Source organism: Lathamus discolor, chromosome 4 (assembly GCF_037157495.1).
Source record: "Lathamus discolor isolate bLatDis1 chromosome 4, bLatDis1.hap1, whole genome shotgun sequence".
Classification (NCBI taxonomy): domain Eukaryota; kingdom Metazoa; phylum Chordata; class Aves; order Psittaciformes; family Psittacidae; genus Lathamus; species Lathamus discolor.
Genome location: NC_088887.1, coordinates 101,269,250 through 101,293,878, shown reverse-complemented (window position 1 = coordinate 101,293,878; position 24,629 = coordinate 101,269,250). Strand labels below are relative to the sequence as shown.

At 38.7% G+C, this 24,629-nt stretch overlaps 1 protein-coding gene across 1 annotated transcript in view; it reads left to right on the top strand.

The window, feature by feature from the left end:
• COG6 (component of oligomeric golgi complex 6) overlaps positions 1-19,305 on the top strand; it is a 56,108-nt gene extending 36,803 nt beyond the window's left edge. Inside the window, exons 14-19 of the mRNA XM_065678339.1 lie at positions 6,063-6,194; positions 6,701-6,868; positions 9,105-9,212; positions 10,457-10,510; positions 13,006-13,085; positions 16,741-19,305. Coding sequence (XP_065534411.1) covers positions 6,063-6,194; positions 6,701-6,868; positions 9,105-9,212; positions 10,457-10,510; positions 13,006-13,085; positions 16,741-16,888 — 690 coding nt within the window. The 3' untranslated portion in view covers positions 16,889-19,305. The remainder of the gene's footprint in view (positions 1-6,062; positions 6,195-6,700; positions 6,869-9,104; positions 9,213-10,456; positions 10,511-13,005; positions 13,086-16,740) is intronic.
• The last annotated feature ends 5,324 nt before the right edge of the window (positions 19,306-24,629 follow it).

The window sequence follows — 24,629 nt, the reverse complement described above, 5'->3', positions numbered from 1 at the left end:
ATTTTCTTGTTACTTAGTTTATTGTATGTTAATATACAGATAACCAGCTTTTATGCCTTTTGATATGTCTTCATTAACTTAGTAGTGAATGTCACAGTGCTTTTACATTTTGAGGAATCTCAAGGTTGCTTTTAACCATCCTTTTTATTAATGTGTGTTCAGACCAAAATTGCGTATATGTATTAGTAGGAGTTTCTTCACATCCAGCCTTTTTACCAGCATTTTGCTGTGTACACACTACAGCTGCTTCCAAAATTACTTTTATTTTCAGAGAAGATTAAAGCACCGGAAAGCAAACTCCTAGTGCTTACATATTGCAAAGACTTCCTTGCTGCTCCTGTTACGTACAAAGAGAATATTCACTTGTAAAATTAATAAATTACTTTTCACTTGGACAGTCTGAAAATCATGGTTCCTTATTTCTGCTTATATTTTGCATCTTACGGCATTGATAAGCCTGTTTCAAAGAATATCTGTTGTCCTTTACTTGGGTTGCAATATGATTCTTAAGGAAATCTAAATAACTTTGGAAATAAATGAAAGTGCAAATAGTGTGCTCTTAAAGAATATTTTTATTTCTAGAAATGTAAATGCCTCTTTTGTTCAGATCATTGGAAAGTGGTGAATATAGCCTGTGTAAGATGCACCATTTTAGTGATAGCTTTCCCTTAGTATCATCAGTTCTTGCTGTTAATGTGAAAATCATAAACAAGGAATTCTAAATGGAAATTGGTTCTGCACTTTTTTATTTCATTTTCAAGAGAGTTCAAGAGTTTTCTCAATTGCTACAAAATTCTAGAAGACTTAGTCATAATTACCAGTAAATTTGTAACTTGATAGGAGTCTCTTTAGCCCCATGCAAATTCTCTTGTGCTGTAGCATGGGGAGAATGGTCTGGAAACACTGGTATGTTACTGTGTCTTGCTGTGGTATGCCTATTTAACATTTACGGTCTACCTACTGGTTAATAGACGAGAACAGTATTTAAGCAAATCTTTCTCGTAACTATAGCTATTGGGAGCTTTTTTTAAAACAACCCAGGTTTCATTAAATATGCTAACTCCTCAAGATCCCTTCCTGTGGATGGAGATGAATGTTTAATTCCCTCATTTATTAGCATGCTGAGTTAAGCAGTGCCTTCCAGTTGCCTGGGATTTAATTTCTGAAGCACCATGGGAAACTGAGACTTCGCACTCTTCTTTCTAGAACAACAAAATAACTTCCTTCTGTTTTTGAGACGAGTCCTACAGAAGGAGTGTCACAGGCATGGAGCTATATGGAAACTTTAAGGCAGTTTTAGATCAGGATTCTCCCAGTTGGTTGTCAAGCCATCAGTGTAAATGATACAGGAAAGTCCCTAGTTGCTTCAGAGTTCTTACTGGCTTGCTTAGAAGCATTTTCCTATGAACAGGAGATTTTTCATTACATCAGAAAATCTCAGGCATCCTGGTCGTAATCTGAAAGTAAGGTAGTCAGCAATCCTCACAACTTTAGACTGTTCTGTCTGAGAAACTCTTTTTATGGCATTCTCATTCAGACTTCTCAACGTAGCTGTTCACGATCTGAAATCTGAGGAACAGAGACGTTCAGCACACCGCCTGAAATTAGGTCCCTCATTACTAAAAAAGGCAGTACACAAGGGAGTCTCTTTTGCTGTGGTACTTCTTGAAACCTGTTGTGTTAACAGAATCATTGCAAAGCCACTTTGTTTTCAAGGTTTAAAATGCCACTTACACCTTTGAGGTTCTCAGATCACTGCAGTGGTCGGTGCTGACATCATATAGAAGGTGTGCATCACCACCTTTCTGCTGCGTCACTGAAGGTTCAGTGCATCGTTTACTGCGAACACTGTCTCTCCTTTGCGGTTTTGGCCCTTACCCTTCAGAGGCAGTGTTGGGCAGTCTTGCCAGTGCTTGCTGGCTCTGGTATTAATTGATTTGTTCTGGTTGTTGGTTCATCCAGAATATTTTTTGGTTAATGTTAGTGCCCTTGTGCTGAAAAGTCGTGTTTGTATTTGTCTCTCTTTAGCTTTCATGGACCTAGCCATGGGCCTACCAGCAATGCTAGTAAAGCAGACCAGAATTCTAGGTTCAATCCTTATCTATCCTTGTATGTTTCCTTTGACCCTGTGCTAATAAATCAAATATTTAGGGATTTACATAATACTCATATCTCACTGTTTGGATCTAACTAAGAACATAACTCATATCTCACTGTTTGGATCTAACTATGAACAGCCTGGTACTGATTGCCATTTTACAGGTGATGATAATTTAGGAAAAAACAGTCAATGAAAATAATTATCAGAACAACAGAAAATGTTCCAATGAAACTGGTAGCAAAGTTCAAAGCGCCTAATGCACTGGAGTGGGTGGACTGCTCTTTCTGTTCTCTCATATTACAATTGTCAGTTAAAATCATGAGTCCACTGGTGAGGCATTTTAACAAGCCTGTTAGACTAACTTATGCCAGCATGTTTTAGTGGACCAACTAATACATTAGGAAAGTGGGAATTTTGAAGCACACCTGTCCTTCAGTGTTACTCCAGAACAATTGTAAACATTGAATTAAAGGGGATGAGCGTTGTCATAAGGGAACTAAAGAGAGATTACGCCAAACTAAACTGTCATCTGCTGAGCTGTTAGAAGACTATTAGTAGAGTACCCCAAATCAAGTTTTGGGAGTGTTATTCCTTCACGCTTTTCTTTGTAGAGTATATGTATGCAAATTAAGTGCTGTGATTGCATTATCTGTTAAGTTTGTCAGTGGGAGAGGTATTAAAACATTGCATGGGAATGCAATCTTCTCACTAATAATTTGGTTCCTGTTAGAATGAAGCATATTAGGTTTCTGGGAAACCAGATATGGGACAGATTAAATGAGGCTGGTTGATGTTGTGATCAGATTGCTGTGGTTTTGAATGCATCCATGTGAACAAGTAAAAACAGCAAGAATCTTTCTGTTGTCTTTTCTTCTAAGACTGACTTGATAGCTGGAAAGCATGCCATTGTGCATCCTACTTCGGTGATCTCTGAAGTGTCCTAATAATGCTTACAAGAACAAAGGACAGCTTCTCTGAAATTTCCCTGGTAGACCTGCACTCAAGTTTCTTACTCTTCTGCTGCTTAACTATGGTTGAATATTGTCTCAATTTGTAGAATGAACTCTATAATCAGTTGTAACAGACAGGATGATACATCCAGTTACCTTTTTACAAGGTTCCAGGTTTGTAGCACTTTGTCTCCACAACCTGCCAGTGAGGTTTTTTGAGTCTGTATCTTAGGAGAATTCTTTTGATTTTTGTATATTGGATTTTAAAAATTGGGAATTTCTTATTGTTTTCTTTAAAGGCTGAATATATGGTTGGTCTCATTTCTGCGTGGCTGAACTGCAGATTATAACTGATTAGCAGCTTAATACTGTTTTAGAGTAGGTTCTAATGCTGTTGAACTAGCTGCTACAGAACATTATGTTCGATAATTTTTTACTTAGCTCCTGTCTGGCTTGCATCTGAAGCAGGTCCTTCAAAAGTAGAATTCCACATGCATTTCAAGTTTATTTTTCTGGAAATAGAATCAGTTATAATAATCTTTTAGTGCACATAAAACATTCAGATGTTTTTTTTATTATTAGAATAGTGATTTAGCTCACTTGAAGTTGGCAGGTGCCTCTACAAATTAGATATATCTGTTTTTAAATTTTCCTCTTTACTCCTGAAAAAAAATCTATATTAATGTGCCAAAAGTTAGAATTTTCAAAATGAATATAGCACGGCTTTAATTTTCCTCCCACTTACTGGTAATTCTGTCTCTATTGCAGTAGTCAGAATTTTCAGACTAACCCCAATAGACTCTTGATGATCTAAACCTTTTTTCTTTGCCATGTTTTCTTCTTCCATAATGTTGTTCCTTGCTCCTATGTAGAAGACAGTGGACTTAAAAACAACAGATTAAATGAAAAATGAAGCTGATTTAGAGGCTGCTGACCATCAGCTACTTCAGGAGACAAAAATTCTGTGCAAAGAAGCCTGAAATTATCATTGCCATGATCTCTGTGTGTGTTGGAAGTAAAAACTCCATCAAACTCTAGTCTCAAATTAATGCCCAAATATCCCTGAACACGGTCCAGTTCAGGTTTGAGAACAGTGTGTTCAGGATGCAATCAATATCCCTAATAATAACAAGAATAACAAGAAAGTCACTCAGTGCTGTAAATGTCAGTAAACTTTACTACTGATCAGCACTGAGTAAGTACCTCTTTCTGAATTACTGTTACTTCATGGCTAGAGTACTGATTTTATGCTTTCAGTGGTCCTTAGACCAAATAACCATTTTCTGAACCTGTTAGATTTAGTTTTCCATTAGTTCCTCAAATTGGAAAAGTGAGAATAGATGAATACTTTGTATTCAGAAGGATGCAGATAAGTTTTAGTTTTGTTTGTCTTGATAACAGTGTAGGGACATGCACAGTATCTCAAGTATTCCAACCACACAAAGTATGAAAGCTAGGCCTGGCTCCAAAGAGAGAGATTTGTTTCTTCTTTTGCTGCTGGAGTGTTCTTCATTAGGTACAGATTCATTTTGAGAGGGCTCTGTATGCTCCCCTCTAAAAATGCCAGTTATGCTCTCCTTCTTGGTTTCCTTTGGCTGTCAGCCTCTGCCCATTTGATTGGGATTTTGTTTTGGTTGGTTTTGGATTTTTTACTCCCTGGAAGACACAGGACATCCATGTCCTTATGCTGTTTATCAGTAGTGCTCATTTGGGAAGGCATAGAACATGCTGCCTGTGGCTTGGAGGTCCATCCAAAGCTGCCACTTTTTCTTGTTGACTGGAGTCTTAAGTGCATTGCAGAAGGGCCCTCTGCCTTGGTCTGCTGCACTCAGACACCTTGAGTGAGACACAGGCCAGTCCTGGCCAAATTTAATTCTCCGTACATGTTTCTGGATTGATACTATGCCTTAATCCCATGTGATCCAGCCAGATCTATGTTTGCCCTTGGATATAGACAGGAGACAAGTGGAAAGAGGATTGTTGGCAGAAGGAAGCAAGGCCAGCAGCCTGAATTATAGTAGGGGTCTGGAGGCGGCAGGAAGCCAGTTTGAGGCAACACTGAAGACAAGAAGATGCAACTATGTTTGGAGTAGAGCCTGAGGAATGTGGGTTGAGAAAAAGAGTTGTGCTAGGTTTTAAATTATATAAACATGTTATGAAGTGTTTAATGAGTATTTGCCTGTTACAAAGAAGGGCTAAGGTAAGTGAGCCTGGGTTAAAATACCATGGAATTTCAGTCCATTTCAGGTGCTCCAACTTTCTAGAATTCGACTCAGAAAGCCTGTTTTTTCTTTGATATATACAAACTTTTATTCTTTCTGGTTTCTAAACATCTGTGGTTCCTACTTCTTATCTTTGAGGTAGGCCTGCATTCCAGTTCTTGTAGTACCGTTGTGGCTTAGGTAGGGGTAATTGAGTTACTTGTGCACAATTCATTATGTACTTGTAAATTAAGGTAGAAGCTTGCTATGGATAATGACTGTTGCATCTGTGACTGCTGCTTCCATAGCCAGTATGATAGGGGCTGTGCAGCCTTGTCAGGAGCTGCTGCATTATGGCCCTAATATCCTTAATAGCCCGGAGCTCTGCCTGCACTAGATTCTGGAGTGTCTGCAGAAGGTCCTGCTGAAAGTCAGCTCACTGATGCCAACAATGTGGCTATTCTTTGGCACCTTATCTAGCAAATGTCAGGGGTTTTCTTTACTAACAAAACCGGTAGTGTTGGGGTTTCTCTAGCTCATAAAAAAGGCATAGTCTGAACAAAAGGAGAAATTCATGTTGCTTGTTTGTCACAAAATAGGATGGTTATGCTGAAAGTTGCAGGCAGTTGTTGTCTGAGACATGCTAGGTTTGTCTAGTGTCAAGTTGAAGTTCTTCTCTGCATGGCTGCATGTAATTTTATTATTAGCTGGTTGCATTTGTGCTAGCAGATTCTGTCGTTTGCTGTAAATGAAATGAAAAAAAAAAAAAAGCAACAGCCACAAACACAAATGGATAATCTTGTTCTTCAGGTTGAACTCCCACCTCCTGATCTTGGCCCAAGCTCTGCACTGAATCAGACACTTAACTTGCTACGGGAGGTTCTGGCATCTCACGACTCATCTGTTGTTCCACTGGATGCCCGTCAAGCTGATTTCGTGCAGGTATGAGAATGTTTGAATGCTCTGAAGAGGAGTGTTGGGGGAAAGTATATGTAAGTTAGTCTTGGTACACAAAAGATGGCTGAAACATTAATCATTTTGTCTGGTTTTGGAGCTTTCTGCCAAACCCGAGTTTGTAATGTGAATAAGAGGGTGACTAACAAATTACAGTACAGTATGGAGTGCTGCTCTTAATGCAATATCTAAATTCCGTTATCCAATTACTACTCCATTAAGTAAATACACTCTGAATTACCAATTATCTAATCTGGGTTACTCTTCCTCCTGCTATGTTGGAATCTGTTCTTCTCAGGTTTTTATGCTTTTCCCAACACTATGGTATCTGATAACCTGCTGACAAATCCAGCAGAAAACTACTTTCGCAGTTGGAAACTCTCATTTCTCTTTATTCTGCTTTGGGGAATAAGTGCGTGATAGAGACAGAACGAGCTTAGAAGCCTTGTGTGACGTGATTTCTCCCCCCCTTTTCTGTGTATTTGCTATTTTAGGTTCTGTCCTGTGTGCTAGATCCATTATTACAGATGTGTACTATGTCTGCTAGTAATTTGGGCACAGCTGATATGGCAACCTTCATGGTAAATTCACTTTATATGATGAGGACTACTTTGGCTCTCTTTGAATTCACTGATAAACGTCTAGAAATGTTGCAGTTTCAGGTAAGCTTTAATAGTCTCCAAAAAAAATGAACATATTAGTGATTTTTGCGGACTGTAAGTTATGATGTGAACATACTTATCTTTGGTAATGCTGGCTTTGGCTCAATTCTAAATCGGGGAAATGAGATAAAAGGGCTTCTTACTAGAGACCATAAGCAAATAGCTGATATCAGAGTTTATGGTACAAAGCATCTTTCATTTTCAACTGGCAAAAATGATTAAAAGATTTGTTTTTGTTTGGTTTAGTTGCAGATAAACCCGTATAAGTGAATATTTTCATTATCATAATAATTCTAATATTAATCTGCAAACTGAGGAGAAGAAAATGGAAATTGAAAGCACAAACAGCCAAATGGCTGACTATATTCCATCATGTAGTTAATACTAGATCATCATCTTGTTTATACTAGAGTATTGTATAGCTGAAGTTACTACTTCAGTCTGTCATTCTGCCTTTATTTTCTCATTTGTTTGGTTTCACCTGATGTGCCAGAATAGTAATTCATACGTGCTGCCATTTTGAAATAGAAATGTATGTTTATACACAGTTGACTTGGGAAAACTCAGTTGCTTCCCATTTATAGTTTTGCCGCATGAAATCTCTGCAATCTATCTCAGGAGAGCTTTTGGAGCTGGGGGGCTTGGAAAAAAGTCACAACTTCTTACTTGAAGGCATCAGTAAAGATTGGCCGTGAGCCATTTCTTGCTTTCTACTCCTAATCAGGATTTCTAGCACCTTTTAGCTCTGCAGCAAACAGACAACTCCACCAAACTGTCTGGGGCATTTCTAATTTCCATTACCAGTTTCTTTTTCACAGTTAATGTTGCAATTGAATTATTCTTCAAATAAGCAGTAGAGCTTAGGTTATGCATTTAATACCATTTACTTTCTTCAAGCATTTTACAAATACAAGAACAGACTGAAAAACTGTCTCTAGGATTATACATAAGTAGGTTATTAAAGTGGAGATAGAATGGCATATTTAATAAGAGAAGCATTTTTCATAGGAAAAAAGAATTCTATTAAGACAGCTAAAAATCACCAAATTAAGATTTCCATCCTGATTTAAAATGAGTGTTTTTCTAAACAATTTTAAAAAGTAAAAAAGTGAACCCTTAAAATATCAGACATGGAAATCTTACATTTTACTAGAATTTGAATTATTACCAGTTTTTGCTTTTCTTTAGGATTGGAAGAAAAAGAAATGAAATGTGGGCTAGTTGTAATAACAAAGTAATAGTGTGTATATTCCCAAATATTATTCTAAGACTAACAAAGCTAAAAAATGGTTGCTGGTGCTGTGACTGGATTTATTGATTAGGTTTCTCTGCAAAGTGAAGATTATACTAAGAATGTAAAATATGTTTATGACGCTTTTCATATGAAGATAATGAAAGCAAAATTGATAGCTGTAATTTGTCTATTGTTCTTTCTGTTAACTTTTTTCAAATACATATTTATCAGAATTGAGTTTAGAATCACTACTGATTATTATTTAGTTTCAGTTTTATTTTCCTTCTGAAAGACTTTCTCTTTGTTTGTCATAAAACTGCGATGCTGTTGTCAGTATTTTCAATAAGAAGGACTCTTCATCGGGACTGTAGTGATAGGACAAGAGGTAATGGTCTCGGAGGGTAAGTTCAGGTTAGATGTAAGGAAGAAATTCTTTACTGTTCACTTATGTGAGGATGGTGACACGTTGGAACAGGTTGCCCAAAGAAGTGGTAAATGCTCCATCCCTGGCAGTGTTCAAGGCCAAGTTGGATAGAGCCTTGGGCAACATGGTTTACTGTGTGGTGTGCCTGTCCATGGCAGGGGGGTTGGAACTAGGTGATCTTAAAGTCCTTCCCAACCCTAACTATTCTATGATTCTATGATTTTCATCATGTATTTTCAAAGAACTATAGCAAAATAAACAATTTTTGAGATTAGAGTTTAGGTATTCTCTTTTTTTTTTTTTTTCTTTTTTTTTTTTTAATGCTGTTGTATTTACAAATACAAAATAATTAGGTTCTTCTGTCAGATGTGAAAGAAATATCTGTATTTTTATTATTGGCTTCTTGTAATATAAAAGATGTAAATGGATAAAATAGTTATGCTCTATGTATTTGTGCTTTTTATTGTTTATTGACTACTCTCTTTCTTATTTGTGCTTCTAGACCTTTTATCCCCATAGCTTGTTCAATTTAATGTTCTCACATGCGTTTTATAAATACCTTACGCTTAAAATTTCAGATTGAAGCTCATTTAGATACACTCATAAATGAGCAAGCTTCCTATGTGTTAACAAGAGCTGGTCTAAGCTACATATATAACTCATTGCAGCAACACAAACCAGAACAGGTAAGTTTGTCTAATGTTCGTGTCGAGGATATACTGCATGCTTGCCTACTAGAAAAATTTTGTCATTAATGTTTTTGCAAATGAAGCTGCTTCTGAAAGTAAAAGCTCAGTAATACCTGTTGATTTTTCACACGGGACCAGGACTATTACACCTGACACATTGCAGCTAAACGTTTCCCCTACACTGTGTGTTCAGCAAGCCTAGCAGGTTTGGTATGCAACAATCCTGTGCAGCTTATCTGTGTGCCATCAACAGGCTCCATACACCACAGACATCCTGTACATTATCAGACTGACTGTATAAGTAGTTTAATATGCCTCAGAAAGTGTCAAACTGGCTTTAAAACAAATACTGAGTAGGTATACTACTTCCATTGCACCTAGAACACAGTGGACCTACATGAGTGCATGAAGCATTCAGGTTTTTCCTATTGCATGCTATAGCACCATACATGGAGTAGATAAATACCCTGCATGCAGTAGGTACTTACTCTTTTTTTATGTGAAAACTTGGCAGGTGAGTTTAGTCAGAATTTGAAATAATTTTTTCTTTTGTCGTTATTCACTGCTACAGCTGTTCTAGCACCAAGACAGCGAAAGTCTAAAAGTGAAAACTTGAGATTTCTTTGAGTGAGCTGAAAACTGAAATTCAGATTTCATGCTCTTCTTTCTTGTGAACCACAGTTGTTATGTGATAGGAGTTAATACAGCCCTTCTTCCCTTCAGCTGTGCTTATGTCCTTTTGTGATCCTTTGAGAAAGTGAAGAGCAGTGTTTCTGGAGAAAGCAGAACTCTTTTGGATAGCTTTATGTTGTTTCTTCAGCCAGTAATTTTGCATAAAGTCCCCAAACTTGACAGATTTTTTTTTTTTGTGTATAAAGATGAATAAATAAATATATAAATAATAATTATTAATAACTCGGTTTGGTTTCCTATTCATGAGCCTATCTCCTTTTCTAAAACAGATTTCAGATCAACCAGGGCAGATTGTTAATGGAATGTAGCAATTTTCATTTATGCCTGTACAATTGCCTGGCTGCAGAGGTGACAATTCTTACAGCATATGCTAGGGGGTTGATATGGTGATTCAGTTTCCAAACGTTTAAGACCCTGTAGCAGGACCAAACAACAATTTAGCACTGAACTGAGTATAGAATTTATTATTTCTTATCTTTTTCCTTCTTATCTTTTTCCATATGCTAATATGACCTTGTTTTCCTCCGCCTTTGACTACTGATTCTTAGGGTCCTCTTTCAAGTTTGCCAAATATGGATTCTGTGTCCCTAAAGGTTGCAATGGTAAGCATTTTTACAATTTCATATTATGGTGGTGATGCTGTGACATGGGAAAGAATACTATTAATTATATGATGTAGTAGATAGTCATCTAAACAGTCTCTTTAAGAATAGCTAAATTACATGTCTGGGAATACTTTCTTCATTTGTAGTAATTTGACCACTCAAAGTAATAAATACATAAATTATTTGGTAGTAGTAGATTAGTTTCTGAGCCTCAAGAAACAGAACTTTACTTACAAGAATGCTATCCCATGAGTCATCTTAAATTGCTAAAAGCAAATACTTAGCTCTAATTAGTTTTAATCACCAAAGTTTCTTTTTTGCCTGTATGCTTTGAAATATAGGTTCTGCTATCGTTTATAATTTTAGTCCTAACACTTTGATTTTATGTAAATAGCTCAGCTAAAGTCAGAAATTAGGTGCTGGGCATGTCACAGTAGTGTTTTTTAAGTTGAAAGCTATAATATATTTTAAAACAAATTATCAGGTGATACTTTTTCTTACGGGTGTGTGGAGGCTATTTTGCATAGAGATAACAATATCACAGTTCAGTAGGCAATAATATATAGTCTGTCATTATTCTTGCTTAGCCAAGTTTAGCTTCATTCTGAAAGTTTAACTGTAAATAAGGCTCACTCATCCAGCAGTACATGTATACCCCCATGAAAAAAAGGTCTTTTAAAAATTATTTCTCTTTTCAAACAAAGTTTTTTAGAAAGTTGTGTGTTGAATCCATCCCAGTGGTGTCAGTGTAACCTGTTTTCCTCTGCTCAAGTTTTAAACCAGTGATTCTGAAGCTGGTTGGATGAACAGAGCTCTGGCACAGAGCACTCAGTGGTATACTCAGATTGCGTGCATTCTTACTAATATAACCTTTATAAATTTTGCATTTAAAATATCTTCTATTTATCATGGTCTGTACACCAACAAGGAATTTAAAGACTGCAGTTTGGGAACCATCTCCTTAAGTTATATATATGTAACTCCATTATCTATAGTGGTACATAGTAATTTCACTTGAACACTTAGAGAAGACCGCAATTGTTTTATTTCCTTCATTACTTTGTTCAATGTCTGCTTGTGTCCGTACACTTTAATCAGAATGGAACCCAGTATGCTGAAATGAAACCCACAAAAGTCCCATCTGTCACCGTAATCTGTTGGCTTCCCAGGATGTAAACCATGTGGAGGGAGTACTTGCAAGCAGATTTACTGCCTCCCAATTTAACCTGAAAGTTTTGCAGGTCCCGTCTTTTTAAGTTGTTCACGTGTGCTTGCAAATGCTGTTCTAGTAAGTCCGTATCCCTCTCTCAGCTAAAGCTGTATTGCTTTCCAAACAAGGGTAGATAATCCTAAAAAATTAACTTGTGAGAACTGTAACTTCATTAGTAATTTGTGCCGACATTTTGCCAATTTAAATGATGGATGGATGTGGATTTTAGGGTTTACCAGCTTGAGAAGATTTATCCAGTGTTCAGGAAGGTTACCATCATTAGATAAAGTTGCCTAGGACCTTTCCTGAGTGAGTAATTCCAAGGATAGAGCTTATACAGCTTTTCTGGGCAACCTGTTCAGTGTTTGGTGACACTCCTGGTGTGAATTTTTCCCTTAATATCTGATCAGAATTTTCCTTAGGGTAATATGTGTCCAGTATTCCTCATGTTTTCACCCATGAGAAGCCCTGGCTCCATCTTCTGTGTAGTCACCCGTTTGATCATAGAATCATAGAATGGTTTGGGTTGGAAGGGACCTTAAAGATCCCTGCCACGGACAAGGACATCTTTCACTAGATCAGCTTGCTCAAAGCCCCATCCAACCAGGCCTTGAACACTTCCAGGTGCAGACCATCCACAACTTCACTGATAGATAGTTGAAGACTTCTTTCTTGTTTTCCTCTCCAAACTGCTAGAATCAAAGCAACACAACTGTATTATATGGGGGAGGGGAAGTAGGCTTAGAAGCAGTTCAAGGAGTCTGAATTAGGTCCCTTGCTCTTGTTTTTTCCCTTTTGTTTTTTTGTAAGTGCTCCTTATTAAGCAGTGACTCCTTGCCAAAAAGAAACATGCAACATGTCTAACTTGGACAGACTAGATTTCTGTCTGGAAGCTACTATATTCCCTCTGCACCTAATAGGCAAGGTCTGAGCTTCAGTGATGCATGCATACCTGCACTAGCTGCATAGGAAACTTAGATGGATAATTAGGGAAGCTAGGTTCTCATTACTTACCCTTCCACCCTTACTCCTCAGAGTCAGAAACTTAAAATTTTGGTGACAGAGGTGCTGAAGTTAGCTATTTGTTTTGCACAATTAAGTTCTACCTCAAACATTTGTAGATGATAAGGCTCTATCTTAAATACATAAAAAGAGGAAATTTTATTATATGAGAGTGTCGTTTTAACGTAATCACTTTTCAGAGATTTGTGGTTTTACCTATTTTCATGTAACAGCAAGTTCTTAATATGTTGGTCTCATACTCTCTTCCCCTCTGCCCTAGGCTCAGTTCGATCGCTATCTGTCTGCTCCAGATAGTCTGTTAATGGCCCAGCTGAATTTCCTTCTGAGTGCCACTGTGAAGTAAGTACCTTACCTTTGAATTTCTATTATGCCTATGTAATGATCAGCAGGATGAATCTGATTAGGATTTAGTGGCTCATGGTGAGAATTCAAGTTACCAGCTGTGATAACATCTGTATTGTCCTTCAGATCACAATTCAGTTTTGTTCTTACTCTTCTCCTTTTGAACAAGCAGTGAGAAATAATAATTCTGTAACTTGCTGAAGTACTTGCTCTTGATTTGACAGACACCATCAAAATGAATTACATTCATCTATTTTGAACATGTTCCGCTGTGTCGGCAATTTTTGTCAACTTATTTGTAGATTGTTTTAGAACTGTTTTGTAAGCATTCCAAAGACAGATGAAATATGTAATTCTTACTCAAGATTTCTTTTATCCCACTGCTCCATCAGGTCGAGGATTTTCAACCTTGTTGTCTTCTGCTGTAGAGGATTGGCATTTTTGTCTCATGGAATGTTGTGCTGAAATTGCCTTACTTTTTACCTAAAATGTGTTGGGGTTTTTTTCAGTGATTTCTTCTGTGAAGTATAGAAGTGATAGCTCTTATTTTTCATTTTATATTATTTATTTCTTCTCTTGCTTTTTGACTATAACTGAACCCTAGGCTAAGGAAAGTGGCATGAATCTCTTTACAATTAAATGTGAGCTATACGAAGACATTCTGTAGTACATAAAGTCAGAGAATTATATGGTGCACCGATCAAAAACTTTTCTTCAAGTTATTTTTCACACTTCTGGGAAGAATGCAGGTGAGAGAATGTATCAAGAATTAAGACTAGCACATCACATATTGTGTAATGCAACAATATTTGGAGTCTCACTAGCACCTGTCCTCAGCAGGATTGTATTACAGCATCTTGCAATTAAACAGTGACGTATGTCAAGGGAGAAGTATTTATTGTTGGGAATTTATTAGAATAGAATAGTTCAGTTGAAAGAGACGTGCCATGATCAGCTCATGCAGCTGCTGCGTTCTTCTGTATTGTTCAGGTTCTCCTCATCCAAAGACTTCCAGTTTCATGCCATATACTTGGTGCATGGCTTGGCATGGGGGATGTTGGTGATTTTCAGCAGGCTGTTGGCTGTCTTTGCGAGGGTTACTATTCCCACTGAGAGGACCCTGGTGTGTGAGAGCTGTTCTGCTCCAGTACAGATCAAACAGGGTAGCTTGAGTGGTAATGTCAGTGAGGTATTGCAACTTCTGCTTCTAGGTGTCAAGCTATTAAACCTGTATTTTAGCTCTTGGTATTTTGTTAATGTAGATCTATTTAAAAATCATAACAACAGTAAATGTATTTCGAAACCTTCAACTTCTCTCTGCTAACACAGAAGCAGTTTTTCAGAGGTAGACTTTACTGTAACGACTCAGGCACAGTGAAATGACTTTGACTTAATTGTTTTCTTCTGTAAGATGATCCAAGACAAACTGGGCCTGTATGCACACCTAGCCTTATCCCCTTGATAAGGTTTTTAAACCTCTCAGTGCAGTTTAAGCTGAATTCATGTTATCTTGAGAGAGGGGGCAGCTGAGAGGTGCGAGGGGGGCCTGTGTGAGGATGGTTGCTATAGGTGCTAGAGCTCAGCTAACATGCAGGAGTTTATTAACCTGCTGTAACTCAGTGCTATAGGTCAGGTTCTGCTCAGAATTTAAAAAAGAAATAATCTGTCAGCCTTAGACCATGTAGCTTTAAACATAAACAGTCCTTTTGAAGGTAAGATTCCTGTTTATAGAGGTGCATGCTTGTAGAATCACAGTCTTAAGAGTCAATATTTTTTGTAGTGAATAAACTTTCAAAATCCAAAAGTATCTCAAGATTTGATTAAAACATTTAACCAGTACTATAATTTTAATCTTTGGCTATAGCAGTTGAAATTTTTGAGTAGTTTTGCAGATGTTCAATTTTGAAGATGTCTTCCTTGAATTCACATAACTGTGCTAACAGTTGAGCTGCAACCCAAGAGCTCTTTGTTTCTCAAAATCAGACCACATACTTTGATAAGGGATCAGTGTGTGAAATACTCACTGGCAATATCAGTTATGCTTTACAACTATAAAGAACGTTCGACATTTGGCAGTGCATGCTCTTGTCTTTCTAATTCCTTTGCTCATTTAAAAAGTTTCAAGTTACTAATTTATGTCACTGTTGGTCTTGGAAAGCTCTTTGCATTTGTGTTGGATCACAGAAACTGAATGCTGGAATTACTATTTTTAGAAGGTGCTGTCATTTGTGTTAGTGATAAAATGTATCATGTTGTTATGGCAACTGAAATCCTAATGTACTGATTAATGACACTGACATTATTTGATGGATTTGTGAACGGCATCATTTGATGCTATTCGCTCCTCTGGAATATTTTAACGAACTTTTCCTTTTAATATTATTTGGTGCAGTACAGTTAGTTTTATATGAATTCTGTGTGCAATGCTTTAAAAGATTGTCATGTTATGGTAGCTTAGTGATCCCAGACAGTGATTGGAGGATTACAGGTGTTTTACCTGAATGCCATGAATATATTTTCCTTGTAACAGTGTTTCTAGATTTGCTATTATAAGGCCAGTCTTTTTTTCAGGTGTTCTAAAATCTTAGTAATACTAGCAGTTGATAGTATATCAAAAAACTGGATACCATGCATCAGAATACAGTGCAGGTTTTGTCTCTTAGTCTTCTTTCTCATAGCTTCTGCTGCTTAATTATTTTCTGAAAAGATGAAGTTCTACACACTTGATCTTTCAGATTTGTCATTTCCCAGCAGCTGGTGAATTCAGCCCTGATTTTTGTGGATGCAGTTTTGGTGTCTTTGTTCCTTTACTGTGTACTACAGCAGGGCTGAATCTGCATTCATGGTTACCTTGTTTTCCTCAGCTTCTCCTGGTGTTCCATTTACATGGGTTTGGCTGTAAAACAGTTGCAACTACCCTTTCTGATAAATAAAAATGTATCTGCAACTATAAACACATCACCATGGTGATTAAACTGATTCAGTGCAGTGTAAAACAAAAATATTAGTTGATCCTCAAAAAATATTAAACTTTCCAGTTGAATTTAGCATGCAGTCTCCATGCATTCTTACTCATTTAGATCCAGTAAAATAACAGGACGCAGACCTCATAGGATTGTTGGTAGAAGGCTGTAGCAATTTTTATATCTCTGTCCATTATTACTTTCAGCTCTTCCTTTTTGACTGACTATGGAATCAGGTGCTATTGAGATACAGCAAATAGAATATATTTGCTGGTAGATGAAAAAGAGTGAGTCTATTTACAAAGGACAGTGAGAAGTCCTAGGAGGCAGAAGGCAGATCACTAAGATTATCAGTCTTTTAGGAGATGCAGGGGAGTGCAGGTGGAAAACTAATGTATGCAAATTAAATCCTTCTACTATTTTTTACATGATTACAAAAACTAAGAAGCTAATTTCTTGGTTATCACGATCATATCTGTGAGTTTATCTGTGTACAGTGAAAGGAGATGAAGAAGCCTTCTTTTATTTTAAAACTTTAAGATGTTTTCACAGTTGAAGTAAAAGAGCTTTTTAATGTAACTGACACTGGTTTTTAATCTGTATTTTTAGTGTGTATTTTTAATTCCTTGTTTGTAGTATAATTCTATTCCTTACAGTTTTCAAATTATGTTTGTGGTTTGTGTTTTTAGAGAGCAGATAATAAAGCAGTCAACAGAACTGGTCTGCAGAGCTTACAGTGAGTTATATGCAGCTGTGATGGATCCTTCAAATGAATATAAGGCTCCAGAAACCATACTACACAGATCTCCTCATCAAGTTCAGGCACTCCTTTCATAATCTTGTTTCCCCCAGGTTTTTCAGAATCCATAATTGTATTTGTTAAGTATTTGCATCGAGTTATTTTTCTGTTTTGAATTTTGATGTGTAACTGTGTTGTTAAAATGTGTAGGAATGCAGTTTTGTTTAATCTGCTTGGCAGAAGTCGTCTTTCCTGTGTCTTTGAATACCTTCTATAGGCCAGACAATAGAATATAGATTAAAAATTACTTTAATGTATTTCTCTTATGGAAATGGACCTTGACAATGTGCAATCTCTTTGAAAAAGAAAAAGCTTTTTCATTGCTGTACATAATCCTTTCAACTAGAGGGTCTTACAACCTCACCAGTACTTTTATTTGCTCTTTTTCCTGTTCTTTCACTCTTTTTCTCAGTTTATCAAGAGTAAATGCCGATAACTGTAATTTTGATAGAACTGATATACTTTGAATGTCTCAAGTGCATCACTTTTACAGCTCATAAATCATTTCAGAATATTTGATGCTGTTTTTTCAAATCCTATTGATTAAATCTTCGAGGCAAAATTTGTGTGCTTTGTTGGAATCCAGTATCATTGTTGCTAGTTCTGGTTGTTTCTGTAAGAAAAAGAAATGTTTTAACTACATACAAGTACAGAACCTGGAACTTAATGCTTTCAGATATTTGTATAAATTTGTTTTATTTGTGAAGGATTTTGTTTTAATGCAGTCGTTCTGTAGCACTCCTTATACCAGTTGAAACTTGTTGATCTCTTAAGGCTGGAACCTTGAGAAGGTTAGGAGAATGGTTGGCACAGCACTGTGGCCATTCCTCATGTACATGGTTTTTGTTTTGACTTTTTTTAAGTATGGGAAAGTCCATTTGGTCTAGTACAAGCATTTATTCAGTTAATAATCCACCAAAAGCTTCATGATTTAGATGTCTGCAGTGTTCTTGCCTCTTAAAAATTGTAGTTAAGTTCACCTGTGGCAGCCACAGCTTGTCCTGGGAATTACGTGCGAGAGCCGGGGGGGGGGGGGGGCGGAGGTGTTTTAGGCTGATGCGTAGAAAGCCATGAGTGAAGGCTTAATTTCTTTTCTCCTTCAGTGCAGAGCTGAACCTGCTTTGTGTAGAAATCTTAATTATATGGAGAGTTACGATTTAGGGGACCCTTGCTTCTAGTAAAATGGAAAATAGATAACTTAGGGCACTTGTTCTCCATTGGGCCTTATGATAATTCTTTGCAAATTCCTTAAATGTATTATTCCTTCAGGAAGGCCTTGTTATAGAGAAACCGTAAGGAAACAGAAATTAGTAAAAGGAACTTGGGGTGCTTTAGGTTAGGTTTTTTGGTTGGTTGGTTGGTTGGTTGAGTTAGTGTTGGTTTTGGTTTTTGGGTTGTTTTTTTTTTTTTCCTTAAGATAATTTAAGATAACTGTTTTTTTGGAAGCATTTCATGATCTTTTTCCTTCTCTCTGTGTGCCACAGAGTTACTACAGTTGCCTGAGTTTGCACTCATATTGGATGTGTCTTATTTATGTACCTCAGGGGAGAGATGAGCAGTCATTCATATTGAATAACTTACATATTTCATTTTATCAGTAATAATATTCCATATGAAATATATACTTAGTGGCAGCCAAGTCTGCAGTTTCGTGTATGCTTGCAAAAGAGCAAGAAATAGAGAAGAGCAGCAGCAATACTTTTTAGTCTCTTGAAAACTCATTGCACAAGATATATCCAGTGTGCTCAGAAAGCAGCTTCCTTGGTAATACCAGAATAAAGCAATAGCTCCTTTTCCAAATGGGCATAATTTGTTGGTATAATGGAAAATGATTTTAAAGTGTAAGTGTCCCTGGAGTTCTTGGATCAGGCATAAATTTTTCTGTAAATGTCAGTGTTGGATTTACTCTGTTTAAAAACTCCAGACCTGTAAGACAGAAAACATTCTAGAAGCTTAGGAAAGCTGTAATGGAAAATTATGCTCTTATATTAGGTAAGGCACTTTAAATTACTCAGATTTTGCATTATCGTAGTATAGATTCGGGCGGCTGTTCATTGTTGTTTAATAATGTTAATATTGCTTAATATGCCTATAATTATTATCTAATATATGAAAATTACATCAGTTGTGAAAGATTTATAAATTAGCTTGTTATTAGATTAACATGCTCATAAGAGGGAACTTTTTTCTGAAACTACACTCAACCTCAGTCTCCAATAATCAGTCAGTAGTTTGCATGAGGATTAGTAAGAAGTTGCTTCCTGTCTTTGAATCCATGTAGAGACTTATCCATGATTTTATCTTCTCTTAATAAAGCTATGCAAATGTAAAAGCTATAAAAATTGTAACTTACAAAAATAAAGTCAATCACTAATATTGGTCTGTGCAATTAAAGTAAATGACAAAGGGTCACAAATGAGAATGGACATTAATAAAAGTACTGATTTCTGCCTTCCATGTTGTTATTTCCTCTTGCTTGCCTACCTAAGTGGCGGAAGGAAAAGATGAATAGATTTTGACCTGCTTCTTCTAGCTGGGCATTCCTGACCTTTTTTATTTTGCAAATTCCCAGGATTCACACACCAGGAACTGTGGCACCACAGTCCTCTAATTGTTCAGTGAGAGGGATGCCCCATAAACACTGCAGTAAATGGAATCATTATGGGTGTCAGTACCGGGCACGTATTCAGTTACTGCGGCTGTGACAGGCGTGACAGTTCATGAAGTGGTGCTTAGCTGCATGGCTGGGTAAGTCAGCACTCCTCCTGTTGGTCCTTCAGCACTTCATTTTGAGGGGCATGCTTTCAAAGAGTGAGTCCCTTACCCTGTTGTGAGCAGCAATATGCTTGGGAAGACTGGGTAAAGAGAGGTGTTTGAGTACTGGCTATAGCAGGCAGCACTCTTGGCATTCGACACTGACAACCCAATTCAAGAACAGATGCATACAAGGCCTCTTTTTGCATCGTTGTGTGATGCAAAGAGCACTTTCATGGGAAGTGGGCGAGCTGGGTTCTGGGCCAAAAGAGTTTGGAATATATAGCTCCCACCTTCCTGGAGAGCACCCAAGCCCTTGGCAGTTGTGTAATACGACATGGGGCAGCTCTGTTTCTTCTGAGTTTAGCAGCTGTACATAAATCAGTACAAAATGTGGGAGGCATGAGACAGAATAAGCAAGGAGTTTGGCCCTGTGGCATGTATGTGTGTGAGGGCTCTCCTGAGGACTCCAAGTCTAGATCTACCTCCAGTTGTTACGTAGGGACCTTAGCATTGACCTCCAATATATGAGTCTCCAAAACAGAATCAGGATCCTGGGACTTCACTGTGAGGGTGGTAGAGCACTGGCACAGGTTGCCCAGAGAAGCTGTGGCTGCCCCATCCCTGGCAGTGTTCAAGGCCAGGTTGCACTGGGCTTTGAGCAGCCTTGTCTAGTGCGAGGTGTCCCTGCCCATGGCAGGGGGTTGGAACTGTATGAGCTTTAAGGTCCCTTCCAAGCCAAACCATTCTATGATTCTATGACACTATCACCCACAGAATATCCATCAAACAGCAAGATGCAGAGCTGACTTTGGGTTAGACCCAAAGTAGTTCCTCCACACTGGTAACGATGCCTCTGTGTTCAATCCTGTATGTGGAAGTTTGTCCTCCCCTTTATAAATGCACACACCACTATGGAAATTAAATACAGAACTGGTTTTAATTGCAACAAGCACACAGCAACCCAGCCACAGTGATTTTTTGTTTTCTGTCATAGGAAGACAGAAGCTTGAGGAGGCTTGGAAAGGTGGCAGTACATTTGTTTTGCAGCATTTCAAAGTGCTCCTCCCTCTTCTCAGAGATTTATGTCTGTAGCCCTGCTTTTTGTCTGTTAATACACTCAGCTGTAATTATTTTTATTAAAGTTTTTGAAATATGTGTCGGAGGAAAATACTTTCAGAACCGCTAAACTTTTCCGTTCACTTAAAAACCTCAATCTGGCCTTTGATCCCTTTGCTTGCCTTGCTGAGTCACTTCACAGGCAACCCTGGGGGTGGGAAGCTTATAAAACACTGAAAATCAAACAAAGGGGTTAGACATATTTCCATGAGTAAAACACACCCTCCAGAAGCAACACAGACATGGGTGTGGGTTTGTTTGAAATCTTCTGCCACCTGCTTCTAAAGGGAAAAAGCAGACAGAGACACTTGTTTATGATGAGGACGCCCATCCAAAACAGCCGTAGTAGGGTTGGATGCTGTAAATTGATGTCATAGAATCATAGAATCATAGAATAGTTAGGATTGGAAAGGACCTCAAGATCATCTAGTTCCAACCCCCCTGCCACAGGCAGTGACACCTCACACTAAACCATCTCACCCAAGGCTTCATCCAACCTGGCCTTGAACACTGCCAGGGATGGAGCACTCACAACCTCCCTGGGCAACCGATTCCAGTGTCTCACCACTCTAACAGGAAAGAATTTCCTCCTTATATCCAATCTAAACTTCCCCTGTTTAAGTTTTAACCCATTACCCCTTGTCCTGTCACTACAGTCCCTGACGAAGAGTCCCTCCCCAGCATCCCTGTAGGCCCCCTTCAGGTACTGGAAGGCTGCTATGAGGTCTCCATGCAGCCTTCTCTTCTCCAGGCTGAACATGTTTGTCATGTTTGAATAGTTTGGAGAATCTTCAAAATGTGGATTAGAAGCAACTGGCAGTGGAAGTGAAAGAAAGGTATGTAACTGAACTCCCTCTCATACTTACTCGTTAAAGGTTTCCAGAGCCTATGCATTTTTCCCCCCTGCTTTTAAGCAAACTAAACTTCAGCTTTTGCTTTTTTGCTCTTTGCAAACTAATCTTCCAAGACAATCCTGCAACTGCTTCACCAGTTCTAACCCTCAGGTGATTCAGAGTAAAATGAGATGCTTGGCATCACCCAGGGACATATGACGCAGTAGCTGAACCTGGAGCCAACTTCATTCTTGAAATAATTAAAAGAAAATGGGAAATTAATGTAACTTGAACTTAGATGTTTGTCCGGAAGGGCAGGAGAGGCAATGACCCTTCATATGGCAGGGCAGGTCTCTCTGGCTGCCTGCTGCACAGCAGGAAGCCAACTTCAGTGTTTCAGAATGAAACCAGGTCTGTATTTTGAAGGTGAGCATGTGCTCCTGTGCTTTTCTAAACTGGGTGTCCACTGCCCAGCTATGCTGCTCGGCTGGTGCTCTGGTGGGGATGCCCGGTATATGTAGTTACTGAATTCTCAAAACCTGGGTGAGCCTTTGTCACACAAAGGTCACCTTCTGATACCCCAGCTATCTACATCCTTGAGTGAAGAGCCTCTTCACACAGAACTCGGGTAGGGCTGAAATAAACTCAGACATCGCTTCCATCTTTCACATCTTTCACAGGCTGTTGATCCCCTCAAAGATGATGTAAGTAAATCTTCAGTCATCTGCAGAATCCTGCGGTGCAAAGCCATGGAAAGACAAAGTGCAAAGGAGCACCTGAAAATGCACATTTATCTTATGCTCATCAAGGTACATCTCTTATGTACATCAAGGCCTAAATGAGGGCACGCCCCCCTCACACTACACAGACTTTGCATACAGTGGAAAGATGGACCACAAAAGCTGTTCTCTTAACAAAGAAAGTTTATTTCTGCTCTCTCGCTTTAGCAGTAAGGAAACCTTGATCGAGCAAGCTATGGCTGAAAGGTGTTTGATAAATTACTGCAGCGCAGCTGACAAAAAAGAAAGAAGGCTGTTGCATGTTTCATATTCAGACAATGAAGCTTTCATTTGCTGCCTAGTTCACAGATGTGGTATTGTCAAATTGCAGGAAAATGCCTGGCAGACTGTATCACTGACTATATTTAGGGAGAAAAAAATTCAGAACACACTATTTATAGAAGCCACACAAATAAGCACAGAGTTCTTATCAGCCAAAGATAACATTAGTCGTGATTTATCAAAGTAATCTTTATTTTATGGAAAATGGATAATAGGGTGTAATTTAATCTTTTGTGAATGTAATGTATATTTCAAAGGGTTCTTTTTTGTCAATAAAACCATTTGTTGTACTTGTTAAACTAATTAGTCTTGTTGCTGTTGCTTAGGACAGGATAAAATGTGCCCTTTAATGAAAAAAAACAAACGAGTAGACTGGTTTGAAAGTTTGTGAAGTGTTTTGTACTCCTTGCGAGCCAGCTTTCTGACCAAAACAGGTTTTGCCTCTTCTGCTGCAAGCTTGCATTAACAAAATTTGTGCAGATGATGCGTTTTCCTCCTTTAATTCCAAATTGGATTACCCCAAAATTCATCTCACCTCTGGGTGTTCCACCTGACACAGGCATCAGGGGCTCCTGTGGCTTCCCTTGGTACTGATGCTGGCGTGAGCCACTGTGCCGACAGGGAGGGTGACAGGAGAGTGACGTTCCTGGCCGCTTCTCCCTGCTCTTGCATTTTTTCCACCATCTGCAAACACATTCCAGGAGCCATGGAGAAAGCAAAAAGGGAAGAAAACAGATTTGCCTGGGTGCATCCTGCGCTGTCCCTGGCCGGCCACGCTCTTGTCACTGAGCAAGGGCAGGTTTCACAGGGGCAGAGCTGTGTAGAGTCTTGGCTCTGCAGTAACAGTGCCACGCTGCACAGGCAGGACGTGAGCTCATTCTCTGGATCGGCAGTTGACTTTGAAAGATCAGAGTCCTGAGTTCATAAGAGTCAGAAGAGGACACATAGTTTATTATGGGTTTTTTCCTTTAGTGTTTTTGGTGTCCTCATTTGTAGCTTAGCAGCCTCATTAACTTTTAATAGGAATTTATGAATGATTTTTGGAATATGACACGTAAAAGACTGTCTAAGCTCTTACAGGTCCTTCTCCCTTAGAAATGGCTCAGAAAATGCTCCACAAAAGGACCAAATTATGGGGAAATCCACATGAGACCCCACCTGGAATACTATGTCCAGCTCTGGGGGCCCCAGCGTAAGAAGGATGTGGACCTGCTTGACCAAGTCCAGAGGAGGACCATGAAGATGCTCTGAGGGCTGGAGCACCTCTCCTGCAAAGACAGGCTGAGAGAGTTGGGCTTATTCAGCCTGGAGAAGGAAAGGCTCTAGGGAGACCTTAGAGTGGTTTCCAGTGCCTGAAGAGAGCCTAAGAGAAATCTGGATAGGGACATTTTCCAGGGGCACGTAGTGACAGGACAAGGGGAAATGGCTTTAAGCTGAAAGAGGGGAGGATTAGATTAGACATTAGGAAGAAATTCTCCACTGTGAGGGTGCTGAGGCACTGGCACAGGTTGCCCAGAGAAGCTGTGGCAGCTCCATCCCTGGAAGTGTTCAAGGCCAGGTTGAACACGGCTTGGAGCAACCTGATCTAGTGGAAGGTGTCCCTGCCTGTAGCAGAGGGGTTGGAATTAGATGATCTTTAACACCCCTACCAACCCAAACCATTCTGTGATTCTATGAACCATTTCACAAGGAGTGTATGACTTAGATTGCTGCATGAGGAGTGCTATCAGTTAGTCCTTGTTCTTCTAATGGGAAGAGGTGTCAGGCCATTTTCAAATCACCTGCTTAGGTATGCAGCCCAGATATGGTAGTGCCTGAACATAAATGTTTAGGAGTAATGCAGGGCACTTACAGAGTGGATCCTGGCATCTTATTGGGTCAACACGGAGAGTGGAGTGGCTCCTGGAGGCTCTGAAGGGTGACACTGTGGGTCCTTGGGACAGCAACTTTGCTGTTTGGTTGCGGGTATCATCAGAGCCGCTGTGGTTGCACAATGAGAAACACTGTACAGG